This window comes from Halictus rubicundus, chromosome 1 (assembly GCF_050948215.1).
Source record: "Halictus rubicundus isolate RS-2024b chromosome 1, iyHalRubi1_principal, whole genome shotgun sequence".
NCBI lineage: Eukaryota > Metazoa > Arthropoda > Insecta > Hymenoptera > Halictidae > Halictus > Halictus rubicundus.
The window spans coordinates 28,899,392-28,920,765 of NC_135149.1; the positions used below are offsets into that span (position 1 = coordinate 28,899,392).

The 21,374-nt window shown below is 40.7% G+C and overlaps 1 protein-coding gene across 1 annotated transcript in view; it reads right to left on the reverse strand.

Annotated features, from left to right (window-relative positions):
• Positions 1 to 20,991, reverse strand: part of LOC143360305 (uncharacterized) — a 99,627-nt gene extending 78,636 nt beyond the window's left edge. Inside the window, exons 1-2 of the mRNA XM_076799021.1 lie at positions 20,724 to 20,991; positions 4,500 to 4,746 (exon numbers count right to left, since the gene is read on the reverse strand). Of these exons, the coding sequence (XP_076655136.1) occupies positions 4,500 to 4,736 (237 nt within the window). The 5' untranslated portion in view covers positions 4,737 to 4,746; positions 20,724 to 20,991. The remainder of the gene's footprint in view (positions 1 to 4,499; positions 4,747 to 20,723) is intronic.
• Positions 20,992 to 21,374: the final 383 nt, after the last annotated feature.

Consider the following 21,374-nt stretch of genomic DNA (forward strand, 5'->3'; position numbering starts at 1 on the left):
GGGATGCGGTGATTGAAGCATGGGCGTCTGTTAAAACAGAAACGCTACAAAAGTTAGTTTCGTCAATGCCCAATCGCATTTTTAATGTAATTCAAAAAATGGAGGTTACACTAAATATTAAAATAGATATAATAAAAAAACAATTGTTAATTTCAACTTTGTCCGTATAAAACGAAACTGACATTATAGATATTTCGCAGTCTGTTCTGTGTAAAATTATATTTTTGTTTTCTTTTATCAATAAATGTTATACTTATGTTTTGAAATCGGTGTGTATGCTTTCTTTATGCAATCCCGAAATGCTACCAAATACAAATTTTTCATTGGTAATGGTATAATTATAAGAATTCATTACAAAACACGGTGACTTTATAGAAATTTCGGCGAGTGTAGTAGAATTGTGGAATACCTCTCGAAACGACGTAGAACGGCCGATTGTTCCTTATTTCCGTCGACAGACCCGGGCGATATTGAATTTCTACGCCATCGATATACTGATTCGAGAGTGTCTTCTCGCTAATGGGGGCCCGGGCTAAGTCGGCTGCGACATCGTGTCCCCGGGCCACGGAAATCAATAGGTATTCAGAGTTTCTGCACATAAATCTTCCGGCTGGAATTGAGAGAGAGAGAGAGAGACTTCCCCGTGGAAAGACATCCCGTCGTTAAAACAATTCCGGTTTAAAGGACGAATTCAATTAGCTTCGTGACATTATCGTGAATCGTCGTTCGGGTTAAACTTTAATTGCTTCCTGCGTTCGACTGGTATTTAATTAGCCCTTTCATCGGGATCTAGATCTTTGCTGCTTCGAGTTTTACTTTCTTCCGGGAACAGTTTTTCTTTCCTCCTGCTCCGCGAACATTTCTATCGAATTTTATAAGCGGGAGAAACATTGTTGAACGGGGAGAAGTTTCTTGCGAGGGTTCGTAGTTTGTTACTGAAATTATAGAATCACCGAAGAATCGGTTCGATCGGCTCTTGACATTATCGGAGACGGTTCTGGTTAATACTAGCTTTACTTAGCACCAACTGTGACTATTTTGCATTACTTTGTAAATATGAGAAAAACGTGCCACCCACATTTTTAGCAATACAGTGATTTCTGTATATGTGTCGCCAAGGCCTCGATGATAAACGTCGCGGAATTGTCCCCACTACCGCGGAGTATACCCCGTGAGAGATTACTGTACTTAATATGTACAAAGTACATATGTATAAAGAAATAAGTTTGCAAATTAATTTCTGATGTGTGCATACTTAGAATCTTAATAATTTTAAATTAAAAATATTAGAACCCGTCATTTTTCTGTGTTTAAGTGATGGTTGATAAAGAAGTCGACTCTGGAGTTATATTTAGATTTATATTTATTACATTTTCAGACCTGAGCTATCAATTTTTAATTGTTTTCCGTGGTTCTTCACCTTTCCGATTTTCTACCTAAAATAATATTTTATCGACCATAGTCAACCGAAATTTTCGCATAAATGAATAATAATAAATGTCGATGGTATCAACCGTGCATCTGAGCCTCGATAAAACAGCACACGCAAAACAAACAAATGGCTTCAGCTTTCAGGAGGTGGTACAATGTCTTTTCAATAAACGGTGATCGCGTTAACCTCGGGTAATTGAACCCTTCAACCCTCCCAGGTCTTTCTAGCCCCACCTTTCCCCATCCTTCCGCCTCTATCTCCCTGGATATCGTATCTGAAGGCTCATCCTAGCTATCGTCCCTAGATAATCGTAGTCATAGCCGCACCTGAGGAGCTCGCGAGCACCGATCCGACAAGAATCTCGTTCGTTCGTGCACAAAGGGTCGCCCCCATTCAAAACTGCCGCCAATTAAACTTCTTAAACCCTTACCCGCTTTTCGACACCGTGGCGGGACCCTTCAACCCTCGGCCCCCTTCGTTAAACCCCCGAATCTTCTCGTTGGCAGACGAATTTAAACGAGGTGGACGTTCTCCTCTCGAAAAAAGTCTTTTTGATACGATACTTGGAAAATGGATGTTTTTAACGAACGTATAAATGGAAATCCTTGTGCGGATTTTTGGCATTTATGACAAAAAACAACCCTCGGACAGCCGGAGTATTTTTACAATTTTATGAAGTTTTTTGATGTGCTATGGATGAAACATGATTCATTAAAGTGTACAGCTGTCTTAAGAATTCATTCCGAAAAGCGTATGAATGTTAACACTCTGTACAGTCACAATTTTTTGGAAACACGCGTGACTAATTATAAAAGAAAATTGTCCTAAAATATACAGTTTCTACTAAATAAAGATACAAATTTTAAAAAATAATTGTTTCCTCAAAAGTCACACTGAAGATCCACCACTCTTATTCTTTTCATCATACTCGAAGAAATAATTGGTCCTCCAAAAACCCACGAAAAATCTACCACCTCTTTTCCCATGAGATCCCAACCTAACCCTGCACAAATCAAACTCAAAAAGAAATAATTGGTCCCACAAAATCCCACAAAAATCTACCACCTCTTTTCCCATCAGAACCGAGAATCAAATCCTGCACAAATCGAACTCAAAAAGAAATAATTGTTTCCACAAAATCCCACTAAAAATCTACCACTTTCATAATCAGAACCGAGAATCAAATCTTGTACAAATGAAACTAAAAAAAAATACTCCATCCCCCAAAATCCCACTTCCAAAAAAAAAAAAAAATTGATCCTACAAATCTACCACCTCTTTTCCCATCACTACCCAACCTAAACCTGCACAAATCAAACTCAAAAAGAAATAATTGATCCCACAAAATCCCACTAAAAATTTACCACCTCTTTTCCCATAAGAACCAAAATCAAATCTTTTACCAATTAAACTCATAAAAAAATAATTGATCCTCCAAAATCCCACCTCAAAAAAAAAAAATAATTGATCCTCCAAAATCCCACCTCCAAAAAAAAATAATTGATCCTACAAATCTACCACCTCTTTTCCCATCAGTACTAAACCCAAACCTGCACAAATCAAACTCAAGAAGAAATAATTGGTCCTCCAAAATCCTATTAAAAATCTACCACTTTCCCATTCAGAACCGAATCCATCCCTGCACAAATCAAACTCAAGAAGAAATAAGTGGTCCCACAATATCCCCCTAAAAATCTACCACCTCCTTTCGCATCAGATCCCAACCTAACCCAGCACAAATCAAACTCAAAAAGAAATAATTGGTCCTCCAAAATCCCATTAAAAATCTACCACTTTCCCATTCAGAACCGAATCCATCCCTGCACAAATCAAACTCAAGAAGAAATAAGTGGTCCCACAATATCCCCCTAAAAATCTACCACCTCCTTTCGCATCAGATCCCAACCTAACCCAGCACAAATCAAACTCAAAAAGAAATAATTGATCCCACAAAATCCCATTAAAAATTTACCACCTCTTTTCCCATAAGAACCAAAATCAAATCTTTTACCAATTAAACTCAAAAAAAAAATAATTGATCCTCCAAAATCCCACCTCCAAAAAAAAATAATTGATCCTACAAATCTACCACCTCTTTTCCCATCAGTACTAAACCCAAACCTGCACAAATCAAACTCAAGAAGAAATAATTGTTCCTCCAAAATCCTATTAAAAATCTACCACTTTCCCATTCAGAACCGAATCCATCCCTGCACAAATCAAACACAAGAAGAAATAAGTGGTCCCACAATATCCCCCTAAAAATCTACCACCTCCTTTCGCATCAGATCCCAACCTAACCCAGCACAAATCAAACTCAAAAAGAAATAATTGGTCCTCCAAAATCCCATTAAAAATCTACCACTTTCCCAATCAGAACCGAATCAAATCCTGCACAAATCAAACTCAAAAAGAAATAATTGGTCGCACAATATCCCCCTAAAAATCTACCACCTCTTCACCATCAGATCCCAACCTAACCCAGCACAAATCAAACTCAAAAAGAAATAATTGTTCCTCCAAAATCCCATTAAAAATCTACCACCTTCCCAATCAGAACCGAATCAAACCTAAATTAAAATTCCATCCTACCTCGACCCCTGATCATCACCAGGGACAGCACATAGGGGTAGCACAGATCATATAGAAGCATCTCCACTTTCCCTAACCGAGTCCAGAATCGGCCGGCCTCTCCCAGCTGGGATTCAATCAGAGTCGTCGGAGAAAACACGTCGGGGCCGATGAAATTATAATGGGTTCCGATTGGATTCCGTTCGGAGCAAATCGGATTGATCTGTCCGTAAATATATAGAGTGAGAGAGAGTGAGAGAGAGAGAGAGAGAGAGAGAGAGAGAGAGAGCAGGCCGGAAGGGCACAACAGGTGGGACAAGCAAGATCGCCAGAGGTGTCATGGTCTCTTCGGTGCCAAGTAACGCAAACACCCCAACAGGGTTTCCAGAAACGTCGGGCAACGTTGCACCGCCTGTCGTTGTTTCCTGGCGCGCGAAACTCAAACAGATATGGCCGGCGATCTCGCCTTTGGCTATTGGGACACGGGGCTACTCACGATTTTGTGATGAAGATGCTGAAGCTCCCTCTCGGTGACCCTTCTGCGGGACAGCTCCCGTTGCTCCCGCCTGTACTGGCTGTACTTGTAGAAAAGATACATGCCGGGAAGCGCCAGGACCACCAGAGGCTTCATCAGGCCTGCTCGACCGCTTGCGCCACGGACCCGAGGCTCTGGAGGCTCGTCCAGGTCCTCCAGCTGTCCTGCTGCCTCCGCCACTGCTGGTACTGCTGGCATCTTCGATCACCTGCAACGGAAAGACACCTTTGTAGTCCTAGTCCTTATGTACGATCAATACACCCTTCTCTCGATATATGTCGGAAATATCTACGCGATTAAAGTCATAGAACTACCCCCACTGCCGTGGAGTGTACCCTGTGAGGGACCCAAAAGCTCGAGTGACCTTGGTCGTCTTTTCTACAGTCGGCAGTGTATCAAAGAATAGTATCTTCTAGCCGATACATGTCCCTGGGTAGACCCGTGTTGTGGACATATATCGAGAAGACACTGTAGTTGTTTGCTAGAGGTCCGTTTGAGGTTGGTAGTCTGTGATTGGTGGGTCTGGGAGTGTTGTTTTGAGATCCTTGATCTGGACTGTGTACAGGGGTCAAATGGGGTGGGGGGTCTTCGGAAGTCCATTTGTTCCATGATCCTTCTGGAGTGTCAATTTGAATCATTTTTTAACCCTCGGACTCTTGCGAGTTCTACGCCCATGCCGGAGTCATTTCTGACCCACGCCGATATGTCACTACAGTTTTCTTTCGATATAAGGCGATGGCTCGGGACCGGCTTTCGTCTTATTTCGGATGAAGGAGAACAAGAGGGGATAGTGATTTTCTTATTTCGAAATGAAAAGCGACGTCTTATGTCGGAATGAAATTGTACATATTGACGGTCGCTCGAGCTTATCCCCACCGCGACGGGTCACAAATGACCCCGCCACAGCATACGGAGGGTTAATTGTATATTTGGATTTATTCTGAAACTGTTGAGACTATTGTTCTGTGGTCCTAGTTTTGTCAGCATTGATCATTCGTCACAGATTTATTTGGAATTATTCTTATAAAATTGTTGAATCCAAATTAGAAATTTGCAATGGCAGTCTACAGTTCGTAAAAATTGTTACCTGAAGAGGGGAGTCCTAGTAAATCTAATGTTCTTCACATGAACACATTTTTCTGTGAATTCAATGTCAGCGTAATCTTCAAAAATAATATGTCCGTTAAATTTCCATTATCGAAACGAAGCATTTGCTAATAGTTTCAAAATTGCAATATCAAAATTTAGATTTTATAAAAATTATCATTCGGAGCCTGAAATTCCTTTGTCTAAATAGTTACTTTGTCCCGGAAGTGATATCCTTTGCCTGAATATATTTATTTTATATATATGAATTTTTACAGTATCAAACCGAAGCACCTAATAATTTCAAAATCTGATATTAACGTAAATTTATTAAAATGGTGTTTCCAAGGCTCAGGTTCTAGGCAGCAGTTCTTTATCTACGCGCACGTCAGATCGCGGTTAATTAATTGTCAGGAACAAATGATCCATTACGGGGCTGCGTTTCTATGTCAGACGAGAGCGTCCCGAGTAACAGGAATTGTAACAGCGGCCGTTCCAATATCCCGAATGAGGCACAATGTACCAGTATAGACCATTGTCTGGGGCGACAAGAATCGGAGACGGTGTCATTACTTAATCAGCATTGAGCGGATCTTCCATGATTCTTTCAAAGAATAAATAATTGAGCAGACGCTCGGCTGAATGGCTAACACACGTTATCGTATACGTCGCTTTCACGGCGAGAGGCAGAGGAACGGAACGTGTCTGTCAATTGTTAATTTTTAAAAACCGAGACCAACGAACTCACCTGTCTAGCAAAATGGATCCTGGGAAGGTTCGTTGCACTGACACGAATATTCGTTCGATTAGACGCAAATAATAATATTACAAAATTTGTATAGGCAATTATATAAACTTTCAATTTAATTCAAACGTTCAATTTAATTTCAATTAATACAGAATTACTACAGGAAAATGTATACAGTAGAACAGAGCGATCTTGACTGAAGCTTTGCAATAAATCGCTATACAGTGATTTCTCTATATATGTCGCCAAGGCCTGGATGATAAATGTCGCAGAATTCTCCCCACTACGATTGTAAACATAACACGGCTTGGGACCCGTGTTGTTGACATATATCGAGAATTCACTGTAATTATTCGCGGTGACAAGATTAATACTAAATCTTAATACTAAATCACCATAAATCAAATGATTAGTTCGATATAGGGTGTCTCGGGATGGCTGGTACAAACATAGGTAATGCTACTTGCAAAAATAAAGTTTAAAAAGCGACTAACATTTTTTCGATTGACGATTCGTTACCGAGAAAATCGAGTTGAACCCATTTGCGTCATTAGCGTATATATACGCTCAATTTTCCTGGTAACTATCATTATTCGTTAGCTAAAAAGTAGAAATGGATGGTGTCGTTGGAGATGAAAGTAGTAATTCTGATTTTTTCTTATAATGCTGAAATATGAAGTTCTTTTCATTGTAGTTATTTTTGTACTTAAATATATCATAATAAAACAAAGTTTCTTTTCATATTTCCTTAGGATGCAAATGGGTTGAAAATTCGGTGGTTGCGTGTTCCAGCATTCGCGAGAAGTAGAATTGGTTAGCCATGATCAGGCGCGCCAGACAATTCCTATTCAATATCACTGTACTGTATCAATGTACTGTAATCTAGGTTCCAACAATTTTGTCACCGACATTTTACGACAAAATTATTATTAAAAAATGTTTTCCCACGCTTCAAAGCCAGTACAATAAAAACCATGATCATGATCAAGCCATGATCACACAAGCCAGACAATTCCTATTCAATATCACTGTACTGTATCAATGTACTGTAACTTAGGTTCCTCCGATTTTGTCACCGACATTTTACGACAAAATTATTATAAAAACATGTTTTTCCACGCTCCAAAGCCAGTACAATAAAAACCATGATCAGACGCGTCAGACAATTCCTATTCAATATCACTGTACTGAATCAATATACTGAAACGCAGGTTCCAACGATTTTGTCACCGACATTTTACGATAAAATTATTATAAAAAAATGTTTTTCCACGCTTCAAAGCCAGTACAATAAAAACCATGATCATGATCAAGCCATGATCACACAAGTCAGACAATTCCTATTCAATATCACTGTACTGTATCAATATACTGAAACGCAGGTTCCAACGATTTTGTCACCGACATTTTACGACAAGATTATTATTAAAAAATGTTTTCCCACGCTTCAAAGCCAGTACAATGAAAACCATGATCATGATCAAGCTATGATCAGACGCGCCAGACAATTCCTATTCAATATCACTATACTGTATCAATGTACTGTAATCTAGGTTCCAACAATTTTGTCACCGATATTTTACGACAAAATTATTATAAAAACATGTTTTTCCACGCTCCAAAGCCAGTACAATAAAAACCATGATCAGACGCGTCAGACAATTCCTATTCAATATCACTGTACTGTATCAATATACTGTAACGCAGGTTCCAACGATTTTGTCACCGACATTTTACGACAAAATTATTATAAAAAAATGTTTTCCCACGCTTCAAAGCAAGTACAATGAAAACCATGATCATGATCAAGCCATGATCAGACGCGCCAGACAATTCCTATTCAATATCACTGTACTGTATCAATATACTGAAACGCAGGTTCCAACGATTTTGTCACCGACATTTTACGACAAGATTATTATTAAAAAATGTTTTCCCACGCTTCAAAGCCAGTACAATGAAAACCATGATCATGATCAAGCTATGATCAGACGCGCCAGACAATTCCTATTCAATATCACTATACTGTATCAATGTACTGTAATCTAGGTTCCAACAATTTTGTCACCGATATTTTACGACAAAATTATTATAAAAAAATGTTTTCCCACACTTCAAGGCCAGTACAATAAAGACCTGTGATTTTCCATTTTTGTTATCAACTTCCCGTAAATAATTCTGAAAATTAAACTTGCATCTCGCGCTCTAGAGTGCGCCAAGTCCAGAACCTTTTCAATTCGATCATTCACTTTACTTCCAATCAATGCACGGTTCGCGCGAATCAGGTGTCGGGCAACTTATGGACAAGAGTGCGCGCCCTCTTCAAGATCCCACGGCCCAGCGATCACCGAGGATCCGCCCCTCCAGCGGGGACAGTTAACTTCGCAGAAGAAGAAGAAGCAGCGAAGAAACGCGACAGCAACGGAAAACAAAGCCAGCCGCCGGCTGATCGGTTCGACGAGTGATCCTCGCCCGGAGTCATCAGCTCTTCCAGGTGTTCTCGAGCGCGAGAGACAAGTGTAGCGCAGAGACGTCGAAAAGCGTGGGCCGGCCGTTTGCTCGGTGGCGCGTGCGATTCCCCGGTTTTCTGACAGAGTTCAGGCGAATCGAGGGAATTTTAGGTCACCGTCGGACGACTCTATTGGGTATTGGATTTCCATCAAATCGTGTTTTTTTTTTTGCCCCCGACCCCCTCCCTGCGAGCGCGCGAAATTTCCAACGTTTTTCTCCTTTCTTTTCTCTTCGATATTTATAATCCTCGTTAACGTCGACCCCGAGAGAGACACACACACAGAGAGAGAGAGAGAGAGAGAGAGAGAGGAGAACGTCTCTACGACGAAATGGCTTTCCGTTGCAGATGACTCGGCCCGCTACCAAACGAGCTTTTTACCCGCTGCCAATTATTCCGGGATATTTCTGCCAGCTGCCCATAAATGAAAGATACCGTTTTTCTCTTCTTCGGGATGAGTGGAGAGAGAGAGAACGCGGACGTAACCGGTGACCCCAACCTGGGTGACAAACGTACCTGGGGACACCGCATTTAGCTGATGAGCTTCTGGTATCGCCGCTGCTCGAGGGAACACGGTCCTTTCAGGCCACGGGAATAATTCTTCTTCGCCCGGCAGGCCGTACGTTCGTTATCAGAATATTCAACGGTCAGGCTTTATCTACCCTTCTCCCGCGGGAGACTGATTTATCTGACGCTTTTTCCCGCGGACACGAGTCCCGAACTGGATCGAAGTGATTCCGGAATCTTTTTTTTTTTTTGAGAGTTCTGCCGCTGGAGCTGCATGCCGAATCAACCTTAATCAGAGGACTCGCGGAATCCTGCTTTCGTGATTTTTTCGGTTGATGGAAGCTCGAGATTTCGGGGTTTGTGTTCCTTTCGAGTATTCGTTATTCGGGATCTGGATTTACGGTTAGGGTCAGCTTTGATTCGAGGATTCAAAGAAGTCTTTTTTTGGAATTTCTGTTCTTCTTGGAACCTCAAGATTTCACATTTGGAGATTTGTTTTTATTTTATGTTGGAAATTATTCGGCACCTGGTCTAGGACCTGGGTTTACATCAGTGCTGGGGAGAATAGAATTTTAAATAGAAAATAGTAAATAGCTTATTTTATTTTTAAAGCATACCTATAATCATGCAGATAAGTTATTTTGTTTAGAAGAAAAAGTTTTTGAAATGCTATTTAAAAATAGTATTTTATTTGGAAAATACTGAAAATAGTGACACTTATTTCGTAGGACTGTGTAAAATTTGAAATAGTTGATAACAACTTATACTTTTCTGATATTATGTTGTATGTAATGTTATCACGACATTGTCGTCTATCGACGATTTATTATTTATTTATTTCCTACAAACATATTACATGCAAATATTCGTAATTAAGCTACAAATAATACTTTGTCAACTATCACAGTTTCTTATGTTGAAAATTATAATTTATAATATTAACTATTTGCTCAACTTATTTTCATTGTAAGGAAATATTTGAAATACATATTTGAAATACAACATTAATGTATCTGGTTATCAGAGTAAAAATATTTTATTTCCGGAATTTTTCGTTCCATTTAAAGTAGTATTTTATTTGAACCCCTATTAAATTACACTATTTAAAATAGTAAATATTTTTTCTCGCAATTTTGCCCAGGTCTGGTTTACATTCAGGGTCAACCTAATCAGAAGAGTTGACGGAATCCTGCTTTCATAATTTGTCTTTTTGATAGAAAAGTTGAAGGTTTTCACCCCTTACACGTATTTCCGTTTGAAAAGAAACAAAATTGTATTCTTTTGTAAACAATATCCAAGCATTCAACTAACTGTAACTACACAAAACAACAATACCTAGAGAAATAAAAAATACATCACTCTCACTACAAATAAATTGAAGAAATTATTTAAGAAAAGAAATAAATGTCTATACAAAGTCTCTTGAAGTAAATATTAACAATTTTGCATGAAAAATGCAAAATAAAAATCTTCATTCATTACAAGGAACCTAAAAATAGCGTGCTCCGTCTTCAATAATTTTGTAAACAGCGATACAGTCTTCACTCTATATATGTCGCAACAGCCTAGCCGATAAAAGTCGTACAACTGTCCCCACTGCCGCGGGATATACCCCCCGAGGTACCATAAACAGAGAATCTCTAGAATCTCAAAGATAGAATATCAAAGGATCACCTTCCCGATACTTGTCCCTGGCAAGACCCGTGTTTTGGACATATATCGAGTAAACGCTGTACCTCTGGAACTCTTTCAATTTCTCCACCGTCCTAAATCGCAGTTAATTTTCTTCCAAATGCACAAAGATCGCAAGACGAGTTACAGGAAGTTTTCCTCGGTTTTCAATTCGCGGATCGAGCCTGTCGTCGAGCACGCGAAAAACACTACGAAATCCGATCGGTTTGTTGCCAATTAACGATATTACATCGGCGAGCGATACTCGTCCGGATGCATATCGCCGCAGACAGAAGCGGGATGTAATCGGATCAACCCTGTCAACCCCTGGCGAGAGGGGAGAGGGGGAAGGGAGGGGAGCCGTGTGCAACGCAAAACTGCATCTCCGCGAGGTGAAACGCGCGAATCAGCGAAAGGGGTGCACGAACTCAGGCACACGGACACACGGGCCGCGATATAGAGCGGGCCGCGGTTATTTCTAGAGCAGCCCGGTTAAGAATAGAACGGGCAAATAGACGGCTGAATTAAATATAGCCGGTGAACGACCCCCAAGTAGATTACGAAATTTCATTGAAGTCACGGAAGTCCAGAATAGCGTCCCGGCTGGCTGTCCGTTGCTTTCTGCCGCTCTTCATATCGAAGTCGATTCCGGACGAGACCGACCACTATCCCCCACAGTTCGACCACTCGCCTTATCTCTCGCCGCGATAAGAACCGGGACCATAATACTCTCGGGGAACCATATCAAATTGCGCGTTTATTTCGGGAAATTGGAACGCTGGAAAATTGCAGAATTCTTTCTAGAGTCACGTGCGAATCTCTTATAGGCAGCTATTATCTCTTAAATCATTATAATTAATACCTGGATCATCGTGGATTTTTATGCAAAAATTTGGTACCGAAACTGGACGAGAATAAAAATTTACGTCCCTTCTTGACACACTATCCGGTGGTAATTATTTTGTAATTTTCTAGAAGTCTGTGGACTGAGGATTTTTTAATTGACATTAACAGAAATTTGAACTAACCTCCAGTAAAGTAATCTAACAATTTGGAATTATTTGTGGGTACTTTTGCAGTTTCCTTTTGGTACAGACCAATTATTAAAAATCCTGTTAACAGGCTTCCGGTGTAAGATATACAGTCTTTTCTCGATATATGTCGCTAACACCTGGCTGATAAAAGTCGTAGACCTGTCCCCACTACCGCGGGGTGTACCCCGTGAGGGGCCACGAAGCTCGAAAGTCCTTGGACGCCGAGGAGTGTAAACACAATACGGCGTTCTGCGTGGAATAGTGTCTCCTAGACGATATATGTCGCTGGCAAGACCCTAGTCTATTAACCCTTAACACTCGAGTGGTGACTCTGAAGCACCACTAGAAATTGTTGTGACATTATTTCAAAGAAATTCCAAAAAATATTACAAAATATTTGTTACATTACAAAATTTGTATTCAATAGATTACTGAACATTTAAATATTATATGTGGAAATCGGATCAGTTTCGTATGAATAAAATGAAAGTATTCTAAGACGGAAGAAAAATTTAGTTTTGGAATGAAAATAGCGCCGAGTGCAAAGGGTTAACCCTAGCACTCTGAGGGGGGGGGGGGGGGAGGTCTTCTCGAACCCATAGGTAGGAAAATTTTAAATTAGGGCTATTTTTCTTGTGTGAAAAATTCTCAAAAAATTATTTATCTTCGTTTGTGCATTTAAGTAGCACTTTAGAGGCTTCGGAGTGCTAGGGTTAATGAACGTATTTACAAATCAATATTTTCGCGTGCTCAGCCAGATCGACCATTCGCGCTGTATTCAACAATTGCAGCTGGCATTCGAGAAGCTCGTTCGGGGAGATCGTCCTCAGAATTTAAACGATCCCGTAGCATCTGAGAAACAACGGAGCACTGCACGGAATAAAGATAAGCACCCAACGGTGGCGTGATTAGGCTGCCAGCAGGGGTCGCTTGCCAAGAGAACAATACCGAAAACAGCACGAGCCGAACAATAACCGCGTAACCGATGCAGCAGCCAAAAAAAACGTGAGGGAAGGTTGTTTGTGCTGTGCTCGCGGAGTCCGGCAGGGGTCAACAGCGCCCTTATTGCTGTGTGCCAATCATTTCGCAGGGCAAACATCCCCGGTTGTTTGCGACGACGGTCTACGGTTGTATCCGCGGCGATCGAATCTGCATTGCAAATGTCGCCCTCTTTCGCCGACTAATTATGTGATCGCGGTCAAGACGATGCTGCACCCCCCCCCCCCCCTGCGCCCTTCGCGGTCTTAGCAAATTTGTCTTCTTCACCGGTCGAAACGCATTCGACCATTTTCGGGGGTCAAAAGTATTTCCATTCGATTTCAATAATTCACAGCAAACAAAATGTTTACATTTGTGCAATTACATTGAGCTCCTGTGATCTGTTTTGCAGATACAGTGGACTGAAGATTTTATGCTAGTATGGCAAAGAGTAGGTGAGATTTGAAAAGTCTTTGATGACACGTCAATACAGTGATTTCTCTGTATATGTCGCCAAGGCCTGCACGATAAACGTCGCGGAATTCTCCCCACTACCGCGAGGTGTACCCCGTGAGGGGTCTCGAACTTACACTCCTCGACGTCCGAGTCCTCTCCAGCGACGTTTATCATCCAGCCTTTGGCGACATATATAGAGAAATCACTGTGCACGTGGTTTTATAACAATGACGAGACTGAATTTATTCGAATTCTGTGCGGTTTCGTAATAACAGTACAACACATGCTCCACTAAATATATTTTATTTAATCATTTCCTACGAAAGCGTCTTTACAAATGCATCTTTTCATTACTGAAAAGTAATTGTAAAACAAAAAATCTGGAACCGGTCACTTTGGCCGGCGGTGGTAGGTTTAGTGTTAAAAAAAGAAATTAATAAGAGAGTGTAACAAATGCTGGGATAGCAGCGTAAATAAACCGACGATAATTATAAATTTATCGACCAATAATTGCAAAGGGTTAACACACCTTCGGGAGGCTGCAATCAAGTCGACAGAGTGGCTAATAAGAGTCATCAGCAGTCGCGTGAAGCGCTAATTGCGCGACTGATCGAATCCGTCTTGGAGACATCGGGGACAGTGAGAGGCTTTATGCGAACGATCAACAGGAAAACCCGATAGCGTCGCGGGAAAGACGTTAGGGGTCTGGGCGCTGTGCGTGTACGACGCAGCACGCGCACACACGTGCACGCGTTATCACCTTGGGAGGTAATATATTATCGGAAATGAATCAATATATCGACTGGTTGTTGCACGGCCCGTGGCCGACGCTATGAAAACATACGCCACCTCGGGGATTCGTTGCGTTCGCGGCAAGGGCAAGGTCGGCTTCTGCACGCTTTTAGGTTCTCCGGATTCTTTGGAGAACCCGGCGAGAGAGCGAACAGTATTTTTCATTAGGACGATACGCGGAGACACGACGCGTCCCCTGCGGACCGGATTCTTTCAACCCCCTTTTCAGAATTCTTTTGGTTTCGCCGTGTTTGATCTCGTTTGCTCGACGATTTTCTCGTCTGGTTGCATTCACGTCGCGTTTTCGCGTGCTTCCCAGCATTTCTTTGGAATTTCCAGAATTTTCTTGGGGAATTTCTACCGTGGACGAAAATATTAGGGGTACCCATAAGTAATCAATTATTCGCCAAGAATTTGTTTTGCCTCCAGTTCTGTACCGATCGTTGAAACACATACAGTGACTCCCACCAATATTCGTGCGCTCTTAACAATTTTTAGAACAATTGGAACAATTATTAGAACAATTGGATCATTACATAACGTGAGAAAAATGTTTGATTAAAATTGCAATTGGTCGAAATTACAGAGAAAGTACTAAAAGTTGTATTTTGCAACTTTTTTATGCGAGCTTATATTCAAAATTTAAAAAGTACGTTTTGTACAGCTGTGTCAATTATACATATTCTGAATATTTCATCTAAATCGGTCAACATTGCACTGAGCTACAAACGTTTAACGATGAAAACATTCTGTAGAAGATGCAAGGAGGCACCTCGAGTCATATTTTGCTTCACGAACCCTGGATTTCTATGGGGGATTGAAAATTTGCAGGAAAGATGGCAAACTGTCCTTGACAATGATGGAGATTATACAATAAATTAAGAAATGAAAACCTGAATTTACTACAAAGTTTCTTTTAGATTTCAAAATAATTACTTATGGGCCCCCCTAATAATTTATTGAGATTGTTAACCCTTTGCACTCGGCGCTATGTTCATTCTAAAACTAAGTTTTTCTTCCGTCTTAGAATATTTTCATTTTATTCATACGAAACTGATCCGATTTCCACATATAATATTTAAATGCTTAGTAATCTGTTAAATACAAATTTTGTAATGTAACAAATATTTTGTAAAATTTCTCGTAATTTCTAGTGGTGCTTCAGAGTCACCACTCGAGTGCAAAGGGTTAATTGCTATGTAGAGAGCGAATATTGTTTGGTTTGTTGAAGATGATCCGTCAGAAATGAACCTGTTGCCATGAAAAAGCTTTGCCCATAGTAATAACAATTTCACAGTAATAACAATTTCAGGGAACCTTCTAATTAATACTAGAACTTTCACTTAAACACGGGGATTGATTAGACCGTTTATAGTTCTCGCGTGTTTACCATCTGTTGCGGGTTAGCAAATAAACAAACGACTCAGTCATAACACATGACAATAATATCGAGCCGTAGAGTCAATCTGATGACACGCGTCCTTCAGCAATGACCCCTAGACTGTAATGTTTACATTCGTGTTTTTGTGGCAGTCGTAGGGAAAACTACTGCATAAGTGGTTCCAGTTTCTTGGAAACAATAAACCAAACATACAAATAAGATTAGGAAAGCTTACATTTTACAGCTTCTCGGAGATCATCAATTGAAAAATTTCCGCGTTTACAATGTCCCATTTTTTTTTTGCTCGTTGCAGACAACGGGGACCACTTCGCACACCAACAGGGAGACAAAGCTACCTAATTGGTATAAATATTAGTAACCCCTTGCCCTATGTTATTAATAGACTGCGGATCTTCATGCGAAATAAAAATTTTCTACCGAAATTGCAACAGACTGGAGTGAAATAGAAATTTATTTTCTTTTTTAGTACGTTTAATAGGTTGAAAGTAATGTAACAGTATTTTAAAATTTTTCTAATGTTTTCACTGTTTCAAAATACACCTGCCCATATTTGTCAAAAATGCATAAAATCCGCAGTCCAGTTATTAATTTCCTTTAAACCGAAATAAACTTCTGTTCTGTCCTAATTGATATATAATATCCTTTGGAGAAAAACATAGTCATACAATAACCATAAACTATCTTTTTTATCATAAAATAAATAGTAGTGTAAAGGGTTAACACTAAACCTATCAAGCATTAACTGATAAATATTATAAAAATGGCAATCCTAAATTTATCGAGATTGTCCGCAATTTTCAATACAATAAATGCTTGCACAAACAAATCTGTTCCATTATTTTCCATAATTAATTCCAAAACGTGAATTTTTATAGTTTCAACCTTTGCCGCCACATAAACGTCATGGCAATTTTACTTACTGGGTCCAATGCCGCGCATATGGCGGCAAAAATCAAATTAATTAACAATATAAATATTTAAATTGATAATATAAATATTTTCCGCTCTATACTTGATATACAAATTTTGAGTCCACAGTTTCTCTTCGTATAAAAAAAAAACTTGGACCTGATGGGAAGTAAACTTGAAATACTTCCGGACCGTTAAGGATTAATAATTGTAAAGTATAAAACCAGTCATTTCGTGTTCAGTGTTAACAAACCCAGCCAAAGAAGTCTCGAAACAAAATTCCCATAAGATTTTCCTTGTCCTAAACCATCCATCAATGTCGACACCCCGCTAAATACCGAAAGGACCTCCGATCGTTCGGAAGGATCAACAATTTACGGTCGAAGTCGTCGAACAGTCAACATTGGAAGCGTTTCCATCGAGCTGGACTCACGCAAGACAGAATCCATTGAAATTCCAGAAACGCGGGGCGGCACATCTGCGAAATTGGGACAGGTGGTGGAAGGATAACGCTCCGGAGTCCTGCGGGAGAGCAAGAGGGAATCACGTGAGAGCCGCAGCCAATAAGATTGAACCCTGAGAGAGACGGAAGTGTGAGAGAGAAAGAGAGAGAGAGGGGGGGGTAGGGAGAGTGCGGTCGAAGGTACGTCGTCGACTGTTCGGAGAAATTATTACGTTGGTGCCCGCGAGGGCTATCGCACCGATCTAATATTACACGTACATATGCGTTTCGCCTTGACATGTCGCAATGGCGGTCGCAAGAACAAGGACAACCGACGCCGCGCCGCGGCAGGATAACATCGTGCCGGATAGGCTACGGCCAAGTACACGTCCTGTCGCCTTCTATTTTTACGCCTCTGTTTTCTGCGCTCTGTTCAGTAACGTTCGATTGCCGTGTTGCGCGATTAGGATCGATCTGGCCGCTCGTTCCTCATCCTCACGTGACGCCGCGCGAAACCTGACACGCCGTCGAACCGAACGCTCTCCTCGAATTTTCACCGGAAACTCTCCCTCCCAGTACTCTAAGATTTCTTTTCGGAACGTCCTGCTCAGCTCCGGGAATTTTTTAATAATATTCGGGACGCCCGAAATAACTCTAGTCTACTTGGAATGTGTCCATGATATATTTTCAGCTTTCTGCATTTGATTTCCGAGAGCTTAAAAATTGTTATAGGGATGATCGAAATAATTCTACTCCACTTGCAAAGGATACTGTTCCTAATCTAGTCCTTAGTACTTATTTATATTGTTTATATATATATCATGGTGTTTATATTATGGTATTTCACTTTATACCAACAGTTCAAAATAACATGCAGGATGCCCAATATAATTCTACTCCACTTACAAAGTGAAATTTGATACCGGGTATTTGAAATAATATTCGGGACGGCCAAAATTATTTTACTTCACTTAGAAAGTGTTTATGATATATTTTCAGCTTTCTGCATTTGATTTCCGAGAGCTTAAAAATTGTGTTCGGGATGATCGAAATGATTCTACTCCACTTGCAAAGGATACTGTTCCTAATCTAGTCCTTAGTACTTATTTATATTGTTTTTATATATATATATCATGGTGTTTATATTATGGCATTTCACTTTATACCAACAGTTCAAAATAACATGCAGGATGCCCAATATAATTCTACTCCACTTACAAAGTGAAATTTGATACCGGGTATTTGAAATAATATTCGGGACGGCCAAAATTATTTTACTTCACTTAGAAAGTGTTTATGATATATTTTCAGCTTTCTGCATTTGATTTCCGAGAGCTTAAAAATTGTGTTCGGGATGATCGAAATGATTCTACTCCACTTGCAAAAGATACTGTTCCTGATCTAGTCCTTGGTACTTATTTATATTGTTTATATATATATCATGGTGTTTATATTATTATTTATATTATGGTATTTCACTTTATACCAACAGTTCAAAATAACATGCGGGATGCCCAATATAATTCTACTCCACTTACAAAGTGTAATTTGATACTGGGTATTTGAGATAATATTAATTTTAAAATTATTTTACTTCACTTAGAAAGTGTTCATGATATATTTTCAGCTTTCTGCATTTGATTTCCGAGAGCTTAAAAATTGTGTTCGGGATGATCGAAATAATTCTACTCCACTTGCAAAGGATACCGTTCCTAATCTAGTCTTTGGTAGTTATTTATATTGTTTATATATATCGTGGTGTTTATATTATGGTATTTCACTTTATACCAACAGTTCAAAATAACATGCGGGATGCCCAATATAATTCTACTCCACTTACAAAGTGTAATTTGATACTGGGTATTTGAGATAATATTCGGGACGGGTAAAATTATTTTACTTCACTTAGAAAGTGTTCATGATATATTTTCAGCTTTCTGCATTTGATTTCCGAGAGCTTACAAATGGTGTTCGGGATGATCGAAATAATTCTACTCCACTTGCAAAGGATACTGTTCCTGATCTAGTCTTTGGTAGTTATTTATTTTGTTTATATATATGTATCATGGTGTTTATATTATTATTCATATTGTGGTATTTCACTTTATACCAACAGTTCAAAATAACATGCGGGATGCCCAATATAATTCTACTCCACTTACAAAGTGTAATTTGATACCGGGTATTTGAAATAATATTCGGGACGGCCAAAATTATTTTACTTCACTTAGAAAGTGTCCTTGATATTCTCAATTTGGCTTTGGAAATTTTTTAATTATTTATTTATTTGGCCTCGGAGATTCTAAAATAGTTTTCATCATTTTTCTGGTGTTTTTGTTACAACCGTAAATCGTCTACAAAATTTTAAATCTAGTATTAGTTAAATTACATCATTGGATTCCTTTAATTTAAAATAATATACAGAATGCTCATTTCTAAGTCTAGATTGTCCCAAAAATTTTTAATCTAGCTTTGAAAATGTCTCGCTCCATTCCATCAATTTTTAAAATAACATTCAGTCTACTGAAAATCATTTGAAACACTTTAGCAATCATTTAAAGCAATTTTTGCTAATGTCTCCAATAAAAAGAAATTAAAATACATAAAAACAAATATTCTTTATCGAATCACAGTACCAAAATTATTTTTAAGAATTGTTTAAATACACGTTTACACAGCCAGATTGAAAACATTCATACCATCCTCCTTCCCAGTAGCATCCCCCATCAAAACAAACATAAATTCGTAAAAAGAGGCTGGCTTTTGCAATCACAAATATTCCAAAGACCTCTTGAAAAATCGTTCAAGCGCGTGTTCACACAGCCAGATTAAAACCTCTCGATACAATGCTTCATCCTGATCAAGCAATGCTCCCCGCATTGCGTCTCGCATAAGAATACTCCTCGATCGTCTTTTCCGCTTCCGAATGCTAGGCACCGGGTCCGATTGCCTAATGTAATAATAATTGACCAACAACCCTACCGAAGACCTTTAAACAGACCGTCCTTAAAGATTCAGCGATCGAACAGGATCGGCCGAGTGAATAATTAAACCGTGGTAATCACGGCCTAACAATATTACCAGATCGCGCGGGCAGATATCGAATTGCACCGGTTGGCAATCGAATGAACATTCCCCGGGACGTCATGGTTCCCCTAGCTGATCCTAAGAAACGAGTGCTATACGTATAACAGCGCGCCGCAGCTAAACGGAAAACGATCGCATGCTGCCGCCCCGGCGGAACGGTTCTTCCCCCTCGGATTCTAAATCAAGACGTTCTATCGGATTCCGGGGTGAAACACGATGCAATTAAACCGCCCTCGGCGAGCGCAGCGATGACCGATCGCATTGATCAATCGAGAACGTCGGAGATGAGGCTGCGGTGCAGTTCCCGACGATCATGCTTCCCCCGGAATGGAGACACAGTGAACACACTACCCTGCGTGAGAACCACAAGACTCGCCTAGGTCTCGTCATGGACACCCAACACGACGTTCCACCGACGAACCTAACCGCGTTCGACGCGGGGTGTCGTTCCGGAACGATCCCCCACCTGTTTCCGTCGTTCATCCCGGAACTTGGTTCGAGGGGCTACCCGTCACTCTGTTCTAGGCGTTTTAATGACACTAGGATCGGTCACGGTGCACTTACGTAGTCGCTGGCTAGCTGGCTGGATGACTGTGCGGCGAGCAGAGAATGGTGTCGGGACCGTGACGAGAGCACAAGAACGGGGTGGTGCGTGTCGTACTCGCGGAGAACCGAGGGAAGAAAGGTCGTGCCGTGCACGGGAAAACCGAGAGGGCCGAGAGACAGAGAACCACGAAGAGAAAAACCGCCTGCGCCGGCGACACGAGCGTCCCTCGTGCGCTCAGCTCAGCTCAGCTGAAACATCGCCGAGCCGCGACTGTCCTGGCGGAGTACCGGCGGCTGCACTGCGCGCCTGCAGCTAGGCAAACCGCGCACGAGCCCTGGCTCGCCGCCGATCGGCCGTCGCCGCCCGTTTCCGGCCACCGTCGGCACCCGTCGCCGCCACCCGCTCGACCTCGATGCTTTTTGGCGGTACACGGGACGCAACCCCACGCGCAACCGACCGGCGCAGGCTAGCATCTGCTAGGGGCCGCTGCGCCGGCAACCAACGCGCACACACGCCGCCAGGCCTGTAGCTACCAGGGGCCCTGCCTCCTGCTTCCCGAGGTTTTACCTTTCTGCACAACGAGACCACACGTTCACTTCAGCATCACTGGCTTTCGCTGATTTACACTGACGAACAAAACTGAGTCCACACTATGTGAAGCAACATAA